Raw genomic sequence first — 26,211 nt, 5'->3', positions numbered from 1 at the left:
AGAGTGAGAGTTTGACTTCTTTATTGCCGATTTGGATGCCTTTTATTTCTTTTTGTTGTCTGATTGCTGAGGCTAGGACTTCTAGTACTATGTTGAACAGCAGAGGTGATAGTGGACATCCGTGCCATGTTCCTGATCTTAGGGGAAAAGCCCTCAGTGGGTTTTTCGTATATGGCTTTTATGATATTAAGATGTGTTCCCTCTATCCTTACACTGTGAAGAGTTTTAATCATGAAAGGATACTATATTTTGTCAAATGCTTTTTCTGCATCAATTGAGAGGATTATATGGTTCTTGTCCTTTCTTTTATTGATGTAGTGTATCACAATGATTGATATGTGGATGTTGAACCACCCTTGCAGCCCAGAAATAAATCCCACTTGTTCATGGTGAATATCCTTTTTATGTACTGTTGGATCATATTAGCGAGTATTTTGGTGAGAATTTTTGCATCCATGTTCATTAGGGATATTGATCTGTAATTCTCCTTTTTGGTGGGGTCTTTGTCTGGTTTTGGGATCAAGGTAATGCTGGCCTCATAGAAAGAGTTTGGAAGTTTTCATTCCATTTCTATTTTTTGAAACAGCTTCAGAAAAGTAGGTATTAGTTCTTCTTTAAATGTTTGGTAGAATTCCCCCCGGGAAGCCATCTGGTCCTGGGCTCTTATTGGGAGATTTTTGATGACTGCTTCAGTTTCCTTGCTGGTTATGGGTCTGTTCAGGTTTTCTGTTTCTTCCTGTTTCAGTTTTGTAGTTTATATGTCTCTAGGAATGCATCCATTTCTTCCAGATTGCCTAATTTGTTGGCATAAAGTTGTCCATAATATGTTCTTATAATTGTTTGTATTTCTTTGGCGTTGGTTGTGATCTCTCCTCTTTCATTCATGATTTTATTTATTTGGGTCCTTTCTATTTTCTTTTTGATAAGTCTGGCCAGGGGTTTATCAATCTTATTAATTCTTTCAAAGAACCAGTTCCTACTTTCGTTGATCTCTTCTACTGTTCTTTTGGTTTCTTTTTCATTGATTTCTGCTCTGATCTTTATTATTTCTCTTCTCCTGCTGGGTTTAGGCTTTATCCGCTGTTTTTTCTTCAGTTCCTTTGGGTGTAACATTAGGACGTGTATTTGAGACCTTTCTTGTTTCTTTTTTTTTTTTTTTTAAAGATTTTATTTATTTATTTGACAGAGACACAGTGAGAGAGGGAACACAAGCAGGGGGAGAGGGAGAGGGAGAAGCAGGCTTCCCGCTGAGCAGGAAACCCGATGCAGGGCTCGATCCCAGGACCCTGGGATCATGACCTGAGCCGAAGGCAGACGCTTAATGACTGAGCCACCCAGGCTCCCCAAGACCTTTCTTGTTTCTTGAGAAAGACTTCTGTTGCTATATACTGCCCTCTTAGGACTGACTTTGTTGCATTCCATAGGTTTTGAACAGTAGTGTTTTCATTTTCATTTGTTTCCATGAATTTTTTAAATTCTTCTTTAATTTCCTGGTTGACCCACTCATTCTTTAGTAGGATGCTCTTTAGTCTCCATGTATTTGAGTACTTTCCAAATTTCCTCTTGTGACTGAATTCCAGTTTCAGAGCATTATGGACTGAAAATATTCAGGGAATGATCCCAATCTTTTGCTACTGGTTGAGACCTGATCTGTGACCCAGGATGTGATCTGTTCTGGAGAATGTTCCATGTGCACTCGAGAAGAATGTGTATTCTATTGCTTTAGGAGGGAATGTTCTGAATACATCTGTGAAGTCCATCTGGTCCAGTGTGTCACTGAAAGCCCTTGTTTCCTTGTTGATCTTTTGCTTAGATGATCTGTCCATTGAAGTGAGTTGGGTGTTAAAGTCCCCTAGTATTATTGTATTATTATTGATGTACTTCTTTAATTTTGTTATTAATTGGCTTATATAATTGGCTGCTCCTATAGTAGGGGCATAAATATTTATAATTGTTAGATCTTACTGTTGGATAGACCCTTTAAGTATGATATAGTGTCCTTCCTCATCTCTTATCACAGTCTTTGGTTTAAAATCTAATTTGTCTGATATAAGGATTGCCACCCCAGCTTTCTTTTGATGTCCATTAGCATGATATATGGTTTTCCATACCTTCACTTTGAATCTGGAGGTGTCTTTGGGTCTAAAATGAGTCTCTTGCAGACAGCATATTGATGGGTCTTGCTTTTTTTTTTTTAAAGATTTTATTTATTTGAGAGAAAGAATGAAAGAGAGAGAGCACATGAGAGGGGGGAGGGTCAGAGGGAGAAGCAGACTCCCTGCCAAGCAGGGAGCCCGATGCGGGACTCGATCCTGGGACTGCAGGATCATGACCTGAGCCGAAGGCAGTCGCTTAACCAACTGAGCCACCCAGGCGCCCTGGGTCTTGCTTTTTTATCCAATCTGATACCCTGTGTCTTTTGATTGGGGCATTTAGCCCATTTACATTCAGAGTAAATATTGAAAGATAATGCATTTAGTGCCATTGAATTACTTGTAAAGCGACTGTTACTTTATATTGTCTCTGTTCGTTTCTGATCTTTGTTACCTTTGGGTTCTCACTTTGCTTAAAGGATCCTTTTTAATATTTCTTGTAGGACTGGTCTGGTGATTACACATTCTTTTAATTTGTTTGTCCTGGAAGCTTCTTATCACTCCTATTTTGAATGACAACCTAGCTGGCTGCCTATTTTTCTCATTTAGCATCCTGAATATATCATGCCAGTCCTTTCTGGCCTGCCAGTCTCTGTGGATACGTCTACTGCCAATCTTGTAGGTTACAGACCTCTTGTCCCGAGCTGCTTTCAGGATTTTCTCCTTGTCTCTGAGATTTGCAAGTGTCACCATCATATGTTGGGATGTTGGCCTATTTTTATTGATTTTGAGGGGGGTTCTCTGTGCCTCTTGGACTTGGATTCCTGTTTCCTTTCCCAGATTAGGAAATTTTCTGCTGTAATTTTTCCAATATACCTTCAACACTTCTCTCTCTTTCCTCTTCTTCTGGGATCCCAATTATTCTAATATTGTTTTGCTTTATAATATCACTTATCTCTTGAATTTTCCCCTGGTGATCCAGTAGTTGTTTATCTCTCTTCTATATCACTTAATTCTCTCTTCTGCCTCATTTATCCTAGCAGTTAGAGCCTCCATTTTTTATTGCATCTCATTAATAGCCTTTTTGATTTCGACCTGGTTAGATTTTAGTTCTTTTATTTTTCCCGAAAGGGATTCTCTAGTGTCTTCTATGCTTTTTTTCAAGCCCAGCTAGTATATTTATAGTCGTTATTCTGAACTCTAGTTCCAACATCTTACTTATGTCCATACTGATTAGGTCCCTGGCAGTACTGCCTCTTGTTCTTTTTTGAGGTGAGTTTTTCCATCTTGTCATTCTGTCCAGAGATGAATAGATGAACAAGAGAACAAAATACTAAAATGGCAACAACAACTCCAGAGAAATATACATTAAATCAGAAGAGACCCAAAACCGAAAAAAATTTAAAAGAAAGAAAAAAAGAGGATATAATCAGACAAGTGAACAGAATAGAGCAATACCCTGTATCCTGTGTGTGTTTTGGTCTGTTTGTTAGAAATCTAGATCCGAAAATTGTAAAGAAAGAAAAACTTACATATAGACAAAAATAAAGTTAAATACAATGAAATGATAGAAGGTAACCATAAAAATAAAAATTAAAAGACAAGAAAAAACAAAAGAGAAAAAACAACAACAAAAAGGAAGGCATATAAGCAGACAGGTGAACAGAACAGAACAATACACCATATCCTGAGTGTATTTTGGTTGGTTTGTTAGAAGAAACTACATCTCGAAATTGTAAAGAAAAACATATATATACTAAAATAAAATTAAATACATTGAAAGGATAGAATATAATTGTAAATATGAAAATTTAAAAGGACTTTACAAAAGAAAAAAAAATATGATCAGACAGGTGAATAGAACAGAGCCATACATTAGATTTTGGGTGTATTTTAGTCCATTAGAGATAATTGCATCCCAAAATTGTAAAGAAAGAAAAACTTATATATACAAAAATAAAATTAAATACAATAAGGGATAGAATATAACTGTAAAAATGAAAATTAAAAATGATTTTAAAAAGGAGTTGATAAAATAAGAAATTGGTTGAAAAAGGAAAGAAAAAAATTAAACTTGAAAGACTAAAGAATCGTGGGGGAAAAGCCATGAATTCCATGTACTGTATTCCCCTAGTACTGGAGTTTTGCAGTTCTCAGTGATTGGTAAAGTTGGTGTTGGCTGGATGTTCTTGCTGATTTTCTCGGGGAAGGGCCTGTTGCTTTGATTTTCAAGAGCCTTTGCCCCAGGAGGAATTGCACCGCCCTTGCCAGGGGGCCAGTCTAAGTAATCTCCTCTGTGTGGCTTTTGTTCCCTGAAGCTTTTCCATGCAGCTTTTAGAAGATGGGATTGAAAATGGCAACCTCCCAATCTCCAGCCCTGGAGCCAAAAACTTGGGGCTCCACTCCTCAGTGTGCCCTCAGAGAAAGCAGTCAATCACTCCTGTCTCCCTGGTCTCCATCCGCACTCTGTGCTCCAGCCTATGACTAAGTGTTTCTAACTCAGGCACATGACCCCGTTTCGAGTCTCCAAATCCTTAAGACTCGTGTAGCACGCTCCCATGCCGTTCCTCCCAGGGAGGAAGGGGTTCTCACTGTTTCTGCCACTTGCTGGGCCCCTGCTTAGGGAGCAATCCCCTGATCATGCCATGGTTCATGGTTTATGGGAACCCCTAGCTGAGAGCCCACTCCTGGGCTTGCAGATTGCACCTGGCTTCCCTGCTCCAGTGCCTTGGGAGCTCTGCTGCACTCAGGCACCCAGTCTTCCTGTGACCCTAGGGATCCTGAGACCACACTGTCCCAGCAAGTGTTCCACCCCTGCTTCGCCACCTGAGCGCCTCTCAGGCAGGACGTCCCTCACCAGAACAGACTTCTAAAAGTACTGATTTTGCACTCCACTGCTATATCACTTGCCGGTAGCTGGCTTATGAATGCTCCCTCCCCCCGCGGTCTGTCTTCCCATATATCGCCTCAGATTTGCTTCTCCGCACCTCCTAACTTGCAGAAAGTCGTCGTTTCTCTGTAGAGTTGCAGCTCTTCTTTTCTTTGATCTCCAGTTGAATTTGCAGGTGTTCAGAATGATTTGGTAGCTATCTAGCTGAATTCCTGGGACCAGATGAAACTAAGGTCTCCTACTCCTCCACCATCTTGGACTCCTCTCCTAGACAATTTTTTAAAAAAAAGATTTTATTTATTTATGTGAGAGAGAGAGAACATGAGTGGGGGGAGGGTCAGAGGGAGAAGCAGACTCCCTGCTGAGCAGGGAGCCTGATGCAGGGCTCAGTCCTGGGATTCCAGGATCATGACCTGAGCTGAAGGCAGACTCTTAACTGACTGAGCCACCCAGGTGCCCCTAGATAATTAGTTTTTATGTTAGCTTCACTAGCTAACATCATAAAACTTAATCTCTTAAGTCACATAAATTTACTTTGAAAATTATAAAACTAATCACCAACACTAGGGGATAGTTTTTAGTTTAATCATATACTTGAGACTCAAGTTACAAAAGTAACACACTCTAACTTTTTATTACACTTAATACTAACTCTAGCCTTAGCCCATTAGCTCATATAACACCCTTCTTACTTTGAGACTCCATCTACCTTGACTCCTATTTGTGAATGTTGTATGTTGACCTCATAGCCATTCTCTTACCTTGTCTAGTTCATGTTCTTTCTCTCTATGCCACCAATAGTCTAGTTTCACAAATTTAACCTCCCTAACTCCTCTGCAGTTCAGCCACCTAGATCTTATCTGATTCTGATTATCACCCAGCACATTTATACCAGTAAAATCTCATTAATATCCACCTGTCTGAACATAACCTCCTCTCTTTCCAACTTCCGTACAACCTATTTTCCATTATGCCTTTCTTTGATAAGACCTCCAGTCTCCTGACCTTCCTTTCTCTTGCAGTCTCAGTGTTTCCTGGCTTTAGTTCTGAGCCTGTCCTTTCTAGGCTGCTTAAATGATCACATCCGTTTCCTTTCTTGCTTACTTCTTTACTTTTTCTCTCTTACTTTTTTTTTTTAAAGATTTATTTATTTATTTGAGAGAGCGAGAATGAGAGAGAGAGAGTACATGAGAGGGGGGAGGGTCAGAGGGAGAAGCAGGCTTCCTGCTCAGCAAGGAGCCTGATGTGGGACTCGATCCCAGGATTCTGGGATCATGACCTGAGCCGAAGGCAGTCGCTTAACCAACTGAGCCACCCAGGCGCCCTCTCTTACTTTGCTGCCCCATCTGTCCCAATACATTTCAGTTCATGGGTTAATCCAACCATTTATTCCATTCTATTCTATTCATACACAGCCTCGGAGTCACTACTGGACACAACTTATGTAACCAGATGGGTTGATGCCATACAAATTTGTGTTTTGTGAACACCGCTCATCAGTCTTAAGTGTCCCTGACTAACTGCCCTTTCTGTGTTCCTCACAGATCTCCTCAGTCTCTCTACCTATTTTAAACTTAAATTTCCCAGAAAATAGAGAAGTCTTTTCTAGGAACTCCCTTAATATCCCCCTCTCCCTGCTTTCCTGTACATTTAGTTTCTATTCCCACCAGTTTTTACTTCCGTCTGTGTGACAGAGACATTCAGTATGCATGTGGACATTTATTTTCCCGAGCATTTAATTTCTGTACCATACATCTAATTTCCACTTTTTCTCTCTTTTTTTAAATATGCTAAATCTTAATTTGTCAGGTGAATTTTCCCTCTACAGTAAAAATGTAAGCTCTCTGGAGGCAGTGGAGAGGTGTTGGTTCTTGTGTCACATGGTTCTTACATATTCCAGAGTATTTGGCATATAGTTGAATTAAGCTACGTTACCTATCATTGGTATTCCTTTACTGTAGAAACTCCTCACTTTGCTGTATTTCTTATATGTTTATGGTTCTTAGTAATCTGGTATTTTTGGTAATTGTGTTAAGCCTATACTATTGGTTCCTGTTTTCCTTTATCCCTAAATCATGTCTGAAAGCATCAAGAAATCTTAGTCATAACTGGTCCATTTAATGTAATATCATTATTAGAGAATTTCATGCATTAGAAATTGTTTCTTAATATTGATCATGATGATTATAAATATGGGATGCAATCAAGCAGAGCAATATACACATTATAGGAGTTCCATAGGGAGAAGAGAGAAAAACGTGCAGAGAGACTCAAGAAACAGTGACTGAAACTTCCGGAATTTAAGGAGAGACATGGATCTACAAATCCAGTAAACTCAATGAATTTAAAGTAGGAAAAACTCAAAGAGACCCACATCAAGACACATTATAATAAAACTTCCAAAAGACAAAGACTCTTGAAAGCAACAAGAAAAAAGTTCCTCATAATGTACAAGGGATCCTCAGTAAGATTATCAGATTTCTCAGAAATCTTGGAGGCCAAAAAACAGTAGGATGATATGAAGTCCTAAAATAAAAAACTGTCAATCAAGAAGTCTATATCTAGCAAAACTATCCTTTCAGAATGAAGGGAGGGGTAGATGGCAGCAAAGTAAGAGGGCTAGGCTTGCTTCATCCTATGAATACAACTAGATAACTATAAAATAATCCTAAATACCCCAGAAGTCAACCTGAAGACTGGCAGAACACACTCCACAACTGAAGGTAGTGATGAGGCCACATTGAAGAAGGTAAGAAGTATAGAGATGTGGTTTAGGGGAGAAATGGATCCTGGCTGCTGTGGAGGGGAGGGAACCATGGTTGCAGAAAAGGGCAAGAAAGGAGCACATAGGAATGCACAAGTCTTTGAAAGTGAGAGGGGCTGAATTTCATGAGTTCTTGCAACCTGAGCGGCTTAAAACCTGAAGTTTTAAGTGTCGGAGGGCTGGACTGCTCCTGGAGAGAAGGCAGGGAAACAACCCAAGGACATACAGTATGAAAACAGTGATCTGAAGAGTACCTGAGGCACAGAGTAGGGAGATTATTTGCCTTCTCAGAGCATGTCCCCATAAGGCAGCATTCATGGAGAGGCCTCTCTAGGAAAAAAGGAGCTGGCCAGTGACATTTCCCTCCCTTCAGTATAAGCATAGGACTTCCTGCAGGAAGCAGCATAGCACCAACACTGGCTACCTAACTTGTTTACACTAAGCCCCACCCTTTGGTGCTCTGGTGGAAATGCCCTTCTAAGTTAGGTTTTCCTACCTGCCAGCATTGCAGTCCCCTCCCCAAGAAAACCAGCACAAACCCATGCCCACACCACGTCTCCCAACCAGAGTTTTTCAGAGCCTCAGTTCTGGTGGAGGTGATTTCAGGTCTTATATCACAAGCAGACCAGAACACACGAGTTAAAACTCACCCATATTCAGGCCAGGGACCAAACACTGCCCACAATAGGCAAGGTGAGCCTCTGCAGATGACTAGCTTGAAGGATAGAGCAGACAGAGCACAGGTAGCACACATTGGAGACTTTCTCTGAAGAATCAGGCCCTGGGCACTACATGAACTCTTCTTCATAAGGTCATAATATTCAGGAGCAGGAGACATAACTGTCTTTTCTAACACACAGAAGCACACAGAGACTTAGACAAAATGAGAAGACAGAGGAATTATCCCAAATGAAAGGACAAAATAAGGCCACAGACAGAGATCTAAGTGAAACAGATTAAGTAACATGCCTGATGGAGAATTTAAAGCAGTGATCAAAAGGATACTCACTGGACTTGAGAAAATAATAAAAGACATTAGTGAGACCCTTGCCACAGAGATGAAAGAGTCCGAAAAGAATCAGAGATGAAGAGTGCAATAAATAAGATTAGAAACATGCTTCGTGCAATGAACAGCAGGCTGGAAGAAGCAGAGGAACAAATTAGTGATCTAGAAGACAAAGTAATGGAAAACAATGAAGCTGAACAAAAAAAAGAATTATGCAAAATGAGAATAGACTTAGGGAACTTAGTGACCCCATCAGACGTAATAGCATTCATATTATGAGAATCCCAAAGAAGAAAGAGAAAAGGGGGCAGAAATTTTATATTATATTTTATAATAGCTGAAAACTTCCCTAATATGGGGAACGAAACACCCAGATTCAGGAGGCACAGAGAATCCCCATCAAAATCAACAAAAGCAGATCCACACCAAGACATATTTTAATTAAACTGGCAAAATATAGTGATAAGGAGAAATCTTAAAAGCATCAAGACAAAAGAGGACAGTTACTTAAAAGAACATCTATAAGACTTTCAGCAGATTTTTTTTATCAGAAACTCTCCAAGCCAGAAGGGAGTGGAATGATATCTTCAAAATGCTGAATGGGAAAAATCTGCAGCCAAGAATACTCTATCCAGCAAGGCTAACATTCAAAATAGAAGAAGAAATAGTCTCACAGACAAAAATTAAAGACGTTCATGACCATTAAACTGGCCCTGCAAGAAATACTAAAGGGGACTCTATGAATGGAAAAGAAAGACCAAAAGTGACAGTGTGAAAGTAGGAAACACAAAAGCAGTAAAAATGAATATTTCAATAAGAAATCAGTCAAGAAATTCACAAAATAGAAGGATGTAAAATATGACACCTTATACCTAAAACATGCAAGGAGAAGTTTAAAGAATGGGTTGAAACTTAACCATCAGCTTCATATAGAATACTATATGCAGAAGATGCTATATACAAACCTAATGATAACCACAAATCAAAACTAATAAGTATGGAAAGAATAAAGAGAAAGAAATCCAAATATATTACTAAAGAAAACCAGTAAACCATGAAAAAAAAGGTAAGAAAAGATCAGATAAAATCTCCAGAAACAACCACAAAACAAGTAATAAAATAGCAATAAATGCTCCAAAAGACATAGGGTGTCAGGATGGTTAAAACAAAACAAAACAAGACCCCCCTATATGCTGCCTACAAGAGACTCATTTTAGACCTAAAGACACCTGTAGATTGAAAGTGAGGGGATAGAGAAACATCTATCATGCAAATGGATGTCAAAAGGAAGACAGAGTAGCAATAGTTATATCAGATAAACTAGACTTTAAAACAAACACTAAAAAGAGACAAAGAAGAACACTATATAATAATAAAGGGGACAATCCAAAAGAAGATAGAATGATTGTTTAAATATTTATGCACCCAACATGGGAGCACCCAAATACATAAAGCAATAACAAACATAAAGGAACTAATCAATAATAATACAATAACAGTAGGGGACTTTAACAACTCACTTACTAAATGGACAGATTATCTAAACAAAAAAATCAACAAGGAAACAATGGCTTCGCATTACACTCTGGAATAGATGGATTTAACAGATATATTTGGAACATTCCATCCTAAAACAGCAGAATACACATTCTTTTCAAGTGCACAGAGAACATTCTCCAAAATAAATTACATATTAGGCCACAATACAGGCCTCAACCAATTCAAGAAAATTGAAGTCCTATTATGCACCTTTTCTGACCACAAAACTATGAAATTAGAAGTCAAGCACAAGAAAAACTCTGGAAAGAACACAAATACATGGAGATTAAATAACATGCTACTAAACAATGAATGGGTCAAAAGGACATAAAAGAAGAAATTAAAAAGTACACGCAAAGAAATGAAAATGAAAATGCGAGGGTCCAAAACCTTTGGGATAAAGCAAAAGTTGTTCTAAGACAGAAGTATATAGCAAAACAGGCCTACCTCAAGAAGCAAGAAAAAATCTCAACCTAACCTTACACCTAAAGGAGCGAGAAAAAGAACAACACATAAAACCTAAAACCAGCAGAAGGGAGGAAATAATAAAGAGCAGAGCAGGAATAAATGATATAGAAATGACAAAAAAAACAATAGAACAGATCAATGAAACCCGGAACTGGTTCTTTGAAAAAATTGATAAACCTCTAGCCAGGCTTATCAAGAAAAAAAGAGAAAGGTCTCAATTCAGTAAAATCACAAATGAAAGAGGAGAAATAAAAGCCAACACCACAGAAATAGTTAGAATATTATGAAAAACTATATACCAACAAATTGGACATCCTAGGAGAGATGGATAAATTCCTAAAAACATATTAAGTTACCAAAACTGAGACAGGAAGAAGTAGAAAATTTGGAGAGACCAATAACCAGCCAGGAAATTGAATCAGTAATCAAAAACATCCAACAAACAAAACTCCAGGACCAGATGGCTTCACAAGTAAATTCTACCAAATATTTAAAGAAGAGTAAATACCTATTTTCTCAAACTATTCAAAAAAAATAGAAACAAAAGGAAAACTTCAAATTCATTCTGTGAGGCCAGCATTACCATGATACCAAAACCAGATAAAGGCAACACTAAAAAATAACTGTGGGCCAATATCTCTGATGAACATAGATGCAAAAGTCCTCAACAAAACGCTAGCAAACTGAATCCAACAATACATTAAAAAAAATTTATTCCTGGTTTGCTGCAAGGGTGGTTCAATATTTTCAAATCAACATGGTACATTACATTAATAAGAGAAAGGACAAAAACCATGTGATCGTTTCAATAGATACAGAAAAAGCATTTGACAAAGTACAACCCATTTGTGATAAAAAAAAAAAAACCCTCAACAAAAGTAGGTTTAGAGGCAACATACCTCAAAATAATAAAGGCCATATATGAAAAACCCACAGCTAACACTATCCTAAATGGGGAAAAACTGGGAGCTTTTCCTCTACAGTCAGGAAAAAGACAGGGATGGCCACTCACACAACTTTTATTCAGCATAGTAGTAGAAGTCTTAGCCACAGCAATCAGACAAAACAAAGAGAAATAAAAGGCATCCAAATTGGTAAGGAAGAAGTGAAATTTTCACTATTTGCAGATGACATGATACTCTGTATAGAAACCCCAAAAGACTCTAGAACTGATACATGAGTTCAGTAAAGTTGCAGGATACAAAGTCAACATACAGAAATCTGTTACATTTCTGTACACCAATAATGAAGAAAGAGAAATTAAGGAATTAGTCCCATTTACAATCACACCAAAAATAATAAGATACCTACAAATAAACCTAACCAAAGACATAAAGACCTGTATTCTGAAAACTATAAAATAATGATGAAAGAAACTGAAGATGATATGAAGAAATGGAAAGACATTCCATGCTCATGGATTGGAAGAACAAATATTGTTTAAATGTCTATATTACCCAAAGCAATCTACACATTTAATGCAATCCCTATCAAAATACCAATACTGTTTTTCATAAAACTAGAAGAAACCATCCTAAAATTTGTATAGAACCACAAAAGACCCCAAATAGACAAAGCAATCTTGGAAAAGAAAAGCAAACCTGGAGGCACCACAACTCCAGCATTAAGTTTTATTACAAAGCTGTAGTAATCAAAAGAGTGTGGTCCTGGCACAAAAATATACACATAGATCAATGGAACAGAATAGAAAACCCAGAAATGAGCTCACAACTATATGGTCAGTTAATCTTCAACAAAACAGGAAAGAATATCTAATGGGAAAAAGATAGTCTCTTCAACAAATGGTGTTGGGAAAACTGGACAACTACATGCAAAAGAATGAAACTGGACCATTCTCTTTCACCATACATGAAAATAAACTCAAAGTGGATTAAAGACCTAAATTTGAGACCTGAGATCATAAAAATCCTAGAAGAGAGCATAGGCAGTAACCTCTTTGACATCGGCCATACCAATTTCTTACTAGATATGTCTCCTGAGGCAAGGGAAGCAAAAGCAAAACTAAACTGTTGGGACTACATCAAAATAAAAAGCGTCTGCACAGTGAAGTAAACAGTCAATGAAATTAAAAGACAACCTACAGAATGGGAGAAGATATTTCCAAATGGCCTAGCCAGTAAAAGGTTAGTATCCAAAATATATAAAGAACTTACAAAACTGAACACCCAAAAAACAAATCCAATTTAAAAATGGGCAGAAGGGGGTGCCTGAGTGGCTCAGTCAGTTAAGTGTCTGCCTTCGGCTCAAGTCATGATCTCAGGGTCCTGGGATCGAGCCCCACATCGGGCTCCTTGCTCAGCAGGGAGCCTGCTTCTCCCTCTCCCTCTGTCGCTCCCCCTGCTTATGCTCTCTCTCTCTCTGCCTGTCAAGTAAATAAACTCTTAAAAAAATAAAATAAAAATGGGCAGAAGACATGAACAGACATTTCTCCAGAGAAGATACACAGATGCCCAACAGACACATGAAAAGAGGTTCATAATCGCTTATCAGGGAAATGCAACTCAAAACTGCAATGAGATATTCCCCCCACCCCCCGCCTGTTAGAATGGCTAAAATCAACAACACAAGAAACAACAGGTGTTGGCTAGGATGTGGAGGAAGGGGAACCCTCTTGCATTGTTGGTGGGAATGCAAACTGATGCAAACACTGTGGAAAATAGTATGGAGGTTCCGCAAAAAGTTAAAAGTGGAACTAACCTATGTTCCAGCAATTGCACTACTAGGTATTTACCCAAAGAATGCAAAAATACTAATTCAAAGGGATACATGCACCCTGATGTTTATAGCAGCATTATTTATAATAGCCAAAATATGGAGACAGCCCAAATGTCCATCAGCCGATGACTGGATAAAGAAGGTGTGTGTGTGTGGGTGTGGGTGGGTGTGTGCACGTGCACACTGGAATATTAGCCATAAAAAAGAATGAAATCTTGTTATTCGCAACGATATGGAGGGAGCTAGAAAATATAATGGTAAGTGAAATAAACCAGTCAGAGAAAGACTAATACCATATGATTTCATTCATGTGGAATTTAAGAAACAAAACAAATGAGCAAAAGGGAAAAAAGAGAGAGAGGCAAAGCAAGAAACAGGCTTTTAACTCTAGAGAACAAACTGATGGTTACTGGAGGGGAGGTGGGTGGCATAGGGGGTGAAATAGGTGATGGTGATTAAGGAGTGCACTTGTTATGATGACCACCAGATCATGTATGGAATTGTTGAATCATTATATTGTATACCTGAAACTAATATAATACTGTATGTTAACTAGAATGTAATAAAAACTTTAAACTTTTTAAAAATAAAGTAGGAGTCAGCAACTACCTACTACTACCAGTTGCCTGTTTTTTTATGGCCAAAGAGCTCAGACTGTTTTGTTTTTTAAGATTTTATTTATCTGAGAGAGAGAGAGAGAGAGCATGAGTGGGGTGGGGGAGGGCAGAGGGAGAAGGAGAAGCAGACTTCCTGCTGAGCAGGGAGCCTGACACAGGGCTTGATCCCAGAACCCTGAAATCATCACTTGAGCTGAAGACAGACAGTTAACCTACTGAGCCACCCAGGCACCCCACTAAGACTGGTTTTATACCTTGTTAAGTGGGTTAGAAAATATGAGTATTTGTGTCATGTGAAAAAAAAAGAATGAAGGAGAAATTAAGACATTTTCAGATATAAAACAAAAGCTGAGGGAGTTTGTTACCAGTACACCTACCCTGTAACACGAAATGCTAAAGGGTATCCTTCAGGCTGAATTGAAAAGTCACTAGACAATAACTCCCGAGATCTAAGAAAATATTAAAGAACACTTGTAAAGGTAACTTCGTAGGTAAATAATAAAAGCCATATTGTATTTTTGGTTTGGCTTATAACCTTTCTTTTCTCTATATGATTCAAAAGGCAAACACAGAAAAGAATGCACAGAAAAGGAATGTTGGGAATCAAAATAGTACACTACAAAAATCAACTAAATACCCAAAAAGGGCAGTAATGGAGGAATTGAGGAACTAAAAACATGCAGTACACAGAACAAACAGCTAGAAAGAAGAAGCAATCATTGTATATTAGTAAGAACATTAGAGAGAAATATATTGAAATCTTCCAGTAAATGAAAAAGATTGACAGATTCAATAAGAAAATCAGTATCCACCTGTAAGCTGTCTACAAGATATTGAATAAACCTATAACTAGCAGAAGAAAAGAAATTATAAAGATGGAATCAGAGATAAATAAAATAGAGAATAGCAAAACAGTAGAGAAAATCAGTAAAACCAAAAGTTGATTCTTTGAGAAGATTAATAAAATTCACACATCTTTAGCTTAGATTGATGAAGGAAAAGAGACTACTTAAATTACTAAAATTAAAAGTGTGCATAGGGTCATTACTACCAATTTTGTAGAAATCAAAAGATTATAGGAGAACACTTGAACAGTTGTATACCAACAAGTTAGATAGTATAAGATAAATCAGACAAATTCCTGGAAACACACAATCAACTAAAACTGATTCAAGAAGAAATAGAAAATCTGAACAGACCTGTGACTAGTAAGGAGATTGAATTAAGTGATCAAAAATATTCCAACAACAAAAAAAATCCCTGGACCAGATAGCCTTACTGGTGAATTCCACTGAGATGATTGATTTTATGTGTCAGCTTGACTGGCCACTGGGTGCCCAGATTAAGCATTATTTCCAGATGAGACTAACATTTGAAATGATGGACTCAGTAAAGCAGATTGCCCAGCTCACTTTAATATTCATATGGATCTCAAGGGACCCCGAATAGCCAAAACAATTTGAAAAAGAAAAAAGTTGGAGTTCTCACACTTTCTGATATCAAAATTTGGTACAGAACTGCAGTAATCAAAACAATATTGATACAAAGACAGACATGGTGATGAATGGAATCTAGGATTCAGGAAGAAGACCTCATGTATATAGTAAATTGATTTTCAACAAAGGTGCCAGGGCCATTCGATGAGGAAAGGACAATCTTTCCAACAAAAGGCACTCAGAAAACTTGATATCCACATGGAAAGGGATGAAGTTGGACCCTTACCCCAAATAAAATTTAATTCAAAATGGATCAAATAACCAAATGTAAGACCTAAAAGTATAAAACTCTTAGAAGAAAACAGAGGGGAAAATCTTTATCCTTTTGGATTTGACAATGATTTCTTAGATGTGACACCAAAAGCACAGGCAATAAAAGAAAAAAAAATAGATACATTAGACTTCATCAAAATTTAAAACTTTCGTACATCAAAAGACTGTATCAACAGAATGAAAAGGTAGCCCACATATTTGCAAGCATATATCTGATAAGGGGTATATCTAGAATATATAAAGAACTTCTGTGACTCAACAACAATAACAAAAAGCACCTTAAGAGTAGGCAAAGGATTTGAATAGACATTTCTCCGAAGTGGTATACAAATGGCCAATAAACACATGGAAATATTCTCAACATCATTAGTCATTAGGAAAAGGCAAATCCAAAATCACAATGAGATACCACTTCACAGCTTTTAGGGTAGCTGTTACATTTAAAAACAACAACAAAATAATAAGTGGTGGGTCATTGAGTATGTGGAGAAATTGTAACCCTGTGCATTGCTGGTGGAAATGTACAGTGGTATTTTATGGAAAATCATTTGGTGGTTCCTCAGAAGGCTACTCTTAGAATTACCATATGATCCAGCAATTCTACTCCTAGGTATATACAAAGGAATTGAAAGCTGAGACTCAAACAGATATTTGTATATGCATAGTCATAGCATTTTTCACAAAGGCCAAATGGTGGCAACAACCCAAGTACCCATCACTGATGAATGGATAAACAACAAAATGTGGTTGTATACATGCAATGGAGTATTATTCAGCCATAAAAAGGAATGACATTCTGACACATGTTATAACATGTCACATGCTACAAACAGGAAAACATCATGCTAAGTGAAAGAAGCCAGACACAGAAGGACAAATATGCTGTGATCCCACTTAAAAGAAATATCTAGAATGAGCACATTTAGAGACAGTATATTAGAGGTTACTAGAGTCTGGAGGGGGGAGACATGAAGAGTTAGTACTTAGTGGTTGTGCAGTTTCTGTTTGGCCAATAGAAAAGGTTTTGAAAAGACAGTGGGTGATGATTGTACAACATTCTGAATATAATTAATGCCACTGAATTGTACACCCCAAAATGACCTAAAATGGCAAATTTTTTGTCATGTGTATTTTAATCATAATTTTAAAAAATTAATGTGGTACACCAAAAACCTTTGAATTGTATACATTAAATGGATGTATTATATGTTGCATGAATTGTATTTCAATAAAGCTGTAAAAAGAGGGTACCTTGTATATGATTTCATTCATGTAAAGTTCAAAAAGGCTAAATCAGTGTTAAAAAGTCAGGATAGTAGTTGCCGTTGTAGATGAAGGAGGTAATGCTGGAATAGAGTGTGAAGGAGGCTTCTAGGGTGTTGGCAGTATTCTGTTTCTAGAACTGCAGGGCAGTTTCATGAGTGTTCACTTTATGATGGTTTATTGAGCTGTATAGTTTTGTGTACTTTTCCATATGTGTTATACTTCACAATATAAAGAAAAAAGACAACATGAGCAAAGAAAGGCAACACTCCCCCACCCTGGGGGAGCCATTTAGAAATGTAGGGAGAGGGGCATTTTTATTGTCTTGATGATGGGGAAGCACTCTGGGTATTCGGTAGGCAGCCACCAAGGATGGTAAACATTCAGTAATGAGTAGAGGACCTGTACAGTGAGTTGTCTCACCCTAAATGCCAGTAGCACCTTCACCAAATGCTGCATTAGAACATGTTAATAGTATGAGTTTGTTCCTGAGAGTTCATCTTAAAACTCTAAAGTCTTTTCTCTGGGGCCATTCAATGTATTCAGAGGAGCATCCTGGTAACTTCATAGGTAAATGTGTGCCTCAGAAATGTAAGCCTAGCTGTTGCCATTCCAGCAGCTGCAAGGGGCTGGGCTGAGGATCTCATTGTTCCAGAAACAGACTCTGCCTCATCCTCCAGTTTTCTGTCCAGCAGCAGCTCCTGGGGGTGAGGGGTTATTACCTGGCTGCACAGAGGGCGTGCCCAACTGCTTCTCAATCACATTTCCAATCTGTTTTCCTTTTTTGTAGTTTTGTGCCTTACCCTTCCTTCCTCAGTGCTGGTGATTCCAATTCTTGAGTATTTCTGGTGTTGGCAGGGAAGATCTGAACACCTGTCTTCAGTGTGCTGTTGGCAAGCACTTGAGTTTGACCTTTCTTTGCCCTGCCAAAGTCAGTTTCCATTTTTTTAATCCATCATCCATCATTTGCATATGGTTTTATATGGTTTAAGTTTCATTTGAGATAGAATTTGAGTTCAGCTTATCCTCCCTGTTTTGGGAGGTTATTTCTGGAAAAGACATTGTGAAGTAAAAGGTTTTTACTCTGCCATCTTAAATCCAGAAGTCGTGACTTTCCAGTGGTGCTTACTTATTCCAAATATGGAGATCATAATTCTTCCCTGTGGTAATTTTCAGACTCTATCCCTTATTACTTTCTGAAAGTGTGACATAAGGGATTTATATGGGATATTATGCTGGTAAATACTATTGGGACAGTGACCTTAGGCATAGGTTCTCTGCATCTCCATTTCCTTCTCCTTGAAGGTGAATGGGTAGAATGAATTGCTGAGGCTACTTCCACTTCTAAAATTTCATAATTCTAAAATTTAAAGCCAAGTCATTGCAGATTTAAAATACTTAAGACCTTTAGTACAGTCCTTATACTGTGCTAGGCAATTTAAAACCAATTTGCTGGGGGTGCTGGGGCAGGGGGATGTTATTTTAAATCACTATGTCTTAAATGTGCTATCTGTAAAGTAGTAGTACTTTGAGGATTGAAGAGACGAGTAGGCATTCATTCAAGAAATAAACTTGGCTTATTATTTATAAACTAGGTTCTGATAAAAGAGAGAAACCAAAACAATTAGCCTTATTTATTTACTTTTGTGCAAAACTGTCCTGTCCTATATTAATAGTGCCTGGGCTCTCTCCAGTTACTAAAAGTAACAATAGGAACATGGCAGTTTAATTCTGAAGATTAATGAAGTACATTTATCTCATATCCTAAATTGTACCTTTGTTACACTTATTATACATGACAGCCTAACTATTATAATGCATAAACTCTCGTGATGAAAATACACATTAAATCAGTGCCCAATTATCTGTGCTAATGAAAGCGAGCAATGTCACAGATCATCTGCAGTAATGATCAACTACAATTAATAATTCAGAATGTTACCTACTCCTTATTAACATTAAGTCACTGAGCTCTGTTCTACCTCTCCTCACTGCGCTACTTCAGTGGTCAAAAAGAATTAATCCATTTTCCACATATGGATGCACACATAACCATATGCACACACTACTTCACAGCTGCTCTGGTGGCTGTTTTTTAAAATTCCCAGTAGGTGGCATTCATGAACTAAGGCTTTCCTGAAGAAGATACAAGAAGTGGCTATAATAATAACTAGTGTTTACTGTTTGTTACATATATTGTGTTATTTAATCCTCACAAATTTACAAAGCAGGTACTATTGTTATCCCTACTTTGTAGATGAGTAAACAGAGGCATGAATTTAAATAACTTATCAAATTCACAGAATTAATAGGTTACCGAACTAAAAATCATAATCCCAACCTTGAAGGAAATAATAAGGATATATACTTGAATATGTAAATGAGGAATTAATGATTAGTGATCACCCAGTATATATCAGGCGTCATGCCAGCTGCTAGGAACACAAAGACTGAACTTCCTTCAGGAATTTATAATTTCATATAGAAACTAAATAATAATACAATATAGTAAATGCAGTACTAAAGAGATTCTAGGACGTTAGAAGAGTGCCTAGAACTGTCTAATCCAGTCTAGCAAGGAAGAGCATAAACGAGGTTGGAATGAGTCTACAAGTGGAGGTGATGGTGTGTGGAAAGACCAGGAGTCTAGAAAATGCAGTGAATGCAGGGGACTCTGTCCTCCTGTTTGGACTTGCTGTAGCATGAAATGTTAGGCAGGGCACCCCGGAAGTGGACTTGGAGAGGCAGCAAATGGCTAACAGTGGATGAACTGGATTAGGACCTTGGAGTTATGGAGTTGGAGGGGAGGTGATGCATTTTAAAGAGGGAAGTAATGTGATTAGATATGTGTTTTCTTTAGGTCAAAGTGGATGGCTGTGTAAGGAGTGGATTGAGGTCAACTTGTCCAAGTAGTAGGGCTGTGATTTAAACCCTGATTTAATCTAACTCCAAAGCTGGTAGCTGTACCATCAATTTGAGTAGGAGTGAGGCTGTCTTTGAAGTCATCAGGTGAATAGAAGGAAGAGTCTAAAAGGAAATGAGAAGAGCATTCAGTTATTTCCAAGTCTTTCATTTCTTCAAATTTTGTTTTCTTAGATATTTGTAACAGTCTTTAGAAATCCTGGTCATGATTACTTATTTTAGAAAAAAAATTCATTTCCTTTTAAGAGGAAAAACAGGATGAATACAATTCTGTTTTACTCTGTCTTTAGAAGCCTAATTGTTCACACACAAGGTCAAAAATTGCCTCATGGGTACTAAATTTGCAAGCCTAAATTTCTAATCCTTAGGGTACTAAACCAAAGTATAAAATTATGGCAAAGATAATGATAATGTTTAAAATAGAATGCAGTGGTCTTTAGCCAGACAGGTTAAGTGTTCACATAAAATCTAAATAAGGCATGAACTAGATTGAAGGACTCTTAAATTTAAATTTTCTAATACGCATCTGATAGGTACTAATGAAGGAAAGTGTATATATGCTATTGTCAATAATAAAGATCTAATCAAAGGTCAAAAAGTATTTGAAAAAAACTTGAACGATACTATAGATATATAGCTTTATAAAACTGATCATCACAGATTGTTTTTATTTCATCTCTGATTTCATATAATTCATTTCTTTTATAGGCCTACACAAGTGAAATGGCAGCTGATGGTAGCTAGTTGTTTTAGAAGAAGTGGTAAATGCTTTAATTTTATTCATTTTTTATATATTTTGTTTTTTTGTCTTTTAGGTAATTATGTACATAACTGTTTTCCAACTGCATATTTGTTTATTAAAACATTAGCTTTTGATTACTACACATATTGAAGCATTATATGAGAAACATAATAATTACTACATACAGAAAAAAGTTATGCTTACAAAGTGGGTCACCATTATTAAGAGATTCATTATTTTTCAAAGTTAACATGTAATCATTTTGACAAGTTAGTCACAGAAAAATAGACATTTTATACATATTAGTTTACATTTCCATTTTCTGTTCACCTAAGTCTAAACATCCTTGTACGCTCGGCCAAACTTATGAGACGGTCTCACACGAGAAGCTGAAGAAGGCCCTGAACTGGAACAACTGGGGCTGTGTTTTCTATACCAAATACCACTAGGTACCTTTGTGTTTTCGGGAACTGTTTTTATTCCATCCTGTACTGCTGACACTTGTCCTGAAGCACAGAGCATGGAGATGTTAGTATTGTTGGACTAACCGTGAAGTGAATGATACTATTAAGACTCTATTAGGCAAGGAGATAAAATGTTAATAGATTTGTAATCCCTCTTGTAGAGCCTACAAATGATCCAGGAAAAAAATTCCTCAATCCAAAGGGAGCACAAATGTGACAGTGTTAACAGCATTCTCATCCTGTTTTGTAGGTCTCTTTCTTTACCTTTGTGAGCTCCTTCAGAGTGGCATCAGAATATATACACAGGAGTCCTCAAATCATTTAGATCATTGATCTTTGCTGTTACTGTAGTTCCTATGAGGTCTATAACATCACTGTACTGTATGTACATGTTATTGATATCAGAGTGAGTTCTGAGTTACCAGTGTTCATTACGGTGTCAGTCATAGATAAGGCATACATACATATGAGGTATTCGGAGTGATTTAAGACAGAACCTCCCTTGTGTTACGGAAGTACAGATTAGAAGAAGAGAAGCTGACGTTAGTGAGAGCCGCTGGATGCTGAGTGCTTCCTGTCTCAGTTGCATCCAGTTCTCACCACAGCTCTTAGAGGGTCAGCATGGCTGGCCCTTGTGTAGAGTGGGGCCCAGACAGATTCATTCCTTGTTTACTGAGATTTTAGCAAAGATCCAAAATTCATTTTTCCCTGTTCTTTACTGCTATGAAGCAGTATTGTATTATATTTATTGTATTATAAAACAAAATGCTTTCTGTAAACTTTTTAATGTTTTAAAATAAAAACTACTGGAAAAGGTTATTTTTCATCTTTTCCCAACTAAGTGAATGACATTGAAATTAATGTTAGCTTATCACTTAAATTATTTTTAAATTTGTCAGTTCTAATAAAATAATCTTTAAGTTTTAGAAATTGAATAGAACTTAATTTTTGACACTAATGTATTTATTTTAAGAACTAAACTAAGTTCTTTTTTTTTTAAGATTTTATTTATTTGACAGAGAGAGAGCAGGAGAGCACAGGCAGGGGGAGAGGGAGAGGGAGAAGCAGGCCCTCTCCTGAGCAGGGAGCCTGATGTAGGACTCAGTCCCAGGACCCTGGGATCATGACCTGAGCCGAAGGTAGTCACTTAACTGACTGAGCCACCCAGGCACCTCACGGACTAAACTAAGTTTCAATCATCACCCATTTACTTCTGCTCTACTCCTTTTTCAAATTTCTTTTATCTGTACATTTTCTTCCAGAAGTTATATTAAGAATGGTTTATATATGCTTGTGGCAAACATGAAAGTCTTCTTACTAAACCAATAAATGGTGCCAGTGTCTTGAATTAAAATTATTACTTTGCTGAATCTTATTAATTTTTATAATCTGCTGTGGTTTCTTTTTTTATTTACAGGTAACTACCAAAAGGCATTAGATACTTATAAGGATATTCACAGAAAATTTCCGGAAAATGTTGAATGTGAGTTTACATCTTATAACTTTTAAGCTATAGGTTCTCACATTTTATGTCATTAAGTATGATAACTACATTTGCTAGAGTAATTGCATATATAGCTACCAGCCTATAATTTGTGATACATGATTATACATGTGGTTATAGGATCAGAAAATTTGACTATGCAAGTACATTGTATAGAATTTAATCTTTGATAGATTTAAGTATACCACTGTGTTGTCTTTAGTAGTAAACAGATCTGTATTTCAAAGTTTTGTGAAATTTGAAGAATAAATTTTGGTTTATTATTGATTTTTTAAAATTCATAAACTGATGTTTTATAGAAAAGGCATTTTTTTAAATTTATTTATTATTTATTTGAGAAAGAGAGGGCACAAGGGGTGCCTGGGTGGCTCAGTCGTTAAGCGTCTGCCTTCGGCTCAGGTCATGATCCCAGGGTCCTGGGATCAAGCCCCATATCGGGCTCCCTGCTCAGTGGGGAGACTGCTTCTCTCCCACTCCCCCTGCTTGTGTTACCTCTCTCGCTGTGTCTCCCTCTGTCAAATAAATAAAATCTTAAAAAAAAAAAAAAAGAGAGGGCACAAGCTAGGGGAGGGGGAAAGGGAGAAGCAGGCTCCCTGCTCAGTAGGGAGCCCAATGTGGGGCTGAATCCCAGGGTCCCCAGATCATGACCTGAGCCGAAGGCAGACACCCAACAAACTGAGCCACCAGGCAGCCCAGAAAAGGCATTTTTAACTCTCCACTTAGTATGCAACTTTCTGAGGTTGAAAATACTTTTAGAGTTTATGAAAATAGAACAATCATCTTGCTCATATGGATAGCAAATGAATTTTATTGTTGCTTTAAGTTTAAGACATTATGTTGGTATTGGGCTTATTTTCCTTTTGTGAAGCTAGCTTTGTAGAAAATACTCATTTATTCCCCATCTTGTTGCATAATGGGTTATTACTTAAAGTAATAATGTGAAGTATTACAGGAGTACCAACAACAAAATCATGACCAAGAAAAATACGAAATAACCATATTCACATGCCACATACTCTCATTAAGCTGTGTATTTGGCCCTGAATAGCCTTGCAGCTAAAGGAAAGAGAGAAAATGTCATCAGTTATATAATCTTTTCTATTTATGAGGAAACAAAGTAATTCCTTGGGAAGAAGAAAACATTTCTAACTTTTCATTTATGTTGCGAAACCAAGAGATATATATTAGATAAGATCCATTAAAGTTATAGCAGCTCCTTGCTTTTATGACATCCCCACAGCAAATAAAATGTTTGAAAGACTTTAATTTTTTCCTTCAGTGACAGTGAACACTAAACAATGCATTTCAGTTCAGTAAGACAAATCTTTTCTATGCCAAGTTTTCCAGTGGCCCAGCCTGATCCAGGAATGAGATGTACTGCATGTTCCTTCATTAATATTTTTCTCCATTTGGCTTTTGTGAAAGGTCAACAGCAGAGAGCTCAGAATTATGGACTTTGGTAGCAGCTTAGGAGCAAGAACTTTTCTAATGCTGATTAGAAACCGATTTGTTAATTTATAGCAGTAGTTTGCAAATGCCATCAGGAAACAGGCTATGTGGGAATTACTTATAAAACTTTAAAAAGCACAAATTTCTAGCCCAACCTACAGAGATTCTCATTTAGGTTTGCAGTGGACACAGATATCTTTCATTTCCTATTTCTTTTTTTTTTTTTAAGATTTTTATTTATTTGAGAGAGAGAGTTCACGTGCACAAGTGGAGGGGAGGGGCAGAGGGAGAAGGAGAAGCAGACTCCCTGGCTGAGCTGGGAGCCCGATGCAGGCCCAATCCCAGGACCCCAGATTATGACCCAACCCGGAAGTCAGACGCTTAACAAACTGAGCCACCCAGGCGCCCTTCCTATTTCTTTTTTAAAAGTTTTTTCTGTGCTTCTTAATCTCAGTCAGTTTAGGAAACTGGTGATTTAGAGATTAAATGAGAGGTAACAATAATATCTTTTATAAAAATGAAGCAACCCAAAGTCTGCTAGGCAAACATTTCCCCACCTTGGCACCATTGACATTTGGAATGAGATAATTCTGTATTGTGGGCGGCCATCCTACGGATTATAGAATGTTTTAGCAGCGTCCCTGGCCTCTACCCAGCAGATGCTCCTAGCACTTCCACTCATTATGAAAAACAAAAATGTCCCCAGACATTGCCAAATTGCATTGACAGAATTCTGATTTAAGAACCCCCACAGTGGCTATAGTACCTCTGCACTGGACCAGTAAAGGGAGACTCTCCATGCAAGTCCAAATTTCTTTCTTATTGAGAGTTTAAGATTCACTCTAAGGGGCACCAGACCAACTCAGTTGGTGGAGCATGTGACTGTTGATCTCAGGGGTGTAAGTTTAAGCCCTGTGTTGGGTGTAGAGATTACTTATAAATAAAATATTTTTTATTTTTTTTAAATATTTTGAATTGTATTTTTTTTTAAAGATTTTTATTTATTTATTTGACAGAGATAGACACAGTGAAAGCAGGAACGCAAGCAGGGGGAGTAGGAGAGGGAGAAGCAGGCTTCCCGCCGAGCAGGGAGCCCGATGCGGGGCTCCATCCCAGGACCCTGGGATCATGACCTGAGCCAAAGGCAGACGCTTAACGACTGAGCCACTCAGGCGCCCCTAAAATATTTTTTTAAAGATTTTATTTATTTATTTGACAGAGAGAGAGACAGTGAGAGAGGGAGCACAAGCAGGGGGAGTGGGAGAGGGAGAAGCAGGCTTCCCGCCAAGCAGGGAGCCCAACGCAGGGCTCGATCCCAGGACCCTGGGACCATGACCTGAGCCAAAGGCAGACACTCAACGACTGAGCCACCTAGGCGCCCTAAATAAAATATTTTTTTAAAGAAAATATTCATTCTAAAAATTAAATGAATGATTATCTATGTCATAGGGAATGTTCAAGGTGACTTCGGCCTCGATAATTTTCAAAACAAATTATAATTTGTCTACCTTAACTATAGCTATAGAAAAAACATTTGCACCCATGTAATATCATTTTGAGCAGAGTAGTTTTCTGATAAACCCAACAGGATAATTCATTCTTAAAATATATTCTTCAGCTAGCAAAAATTGACTTGCTCTATAGAGTTCAGATGACATACTAAATTTCAGAGAACATCTACCAAAAACAATGATTTTTATTTTACTTTAAATATTCCTAAGCCACTCATTCTGAGGATAGGTAGGTAAGAGAAATAGTTAAGTATTATTTGTACAATATATGTAAATTCTTATTGTGAATTATTAAGATAAACGTATACATAGGCAATTTATATAGTGACATCTTAAATTATTTTAGTACCATTACTTTTACAATATGTTAATGGTCATGAATTGCTGACTTATTTACAAATTCTTGTGGAGTGATGCTACAGTGTTGGTATATAGCACTGTTCAAGCCCTGTGGGTGTGGTGGAAAGTAAAACA

At 37.4% G+C, this 26,211-nt stretch overlaps 1 protein-coding gene across 3 annotated transcripts in view; it reads left to right on the top strand.

The window, feature by feature from the left end:
• The window catches only part of IFT88 (intraflagellar transport 88), a 145,431-nt gene that overhangs the window by 86,770 nt on the left and 32,450 nt on the right, over positions 1 to 26,211 (top strand). For all 3 annotated transcript variants that reach the window (XM_025875209.2, XM_073894797.1, XM_025875208.2), the window contains 2 exons: positions 20,776 to 20,828; positions 22,691 to 22,756. In XM_025875209.2, coding sequence (XP_025730994.1) covers positions 20,776 to 20,828; positions 22,691 to 22,756 — 119 coding nt within the window. The remainder of the gene's footprint in view (positions 1 to 20,775; positions 20,829 to 22,690; positions 22,757 to 26,211) is intronic.

This window comes from Callorhinus ursinus, unplaced genomic scaffold (assembly GCF_003265705.2).
Source record: "Callorhinus ursinus isolate GAN/ISIS: 27379988/994484 unplaced genomic scaffold, GSC_fseal_2.0 scaffold7, whole genome shotgun sequence".
NCBI lineage: Eukaryota > Metazoa > Chordata > Mammalia > Carnivora > Otariidae > Callorhinus > Callorhinus ursinus.
Note: the sequence above shows the minus strand (reverse complement) of the source record. Positions and strands in the feature narration are given on the sequence as shown.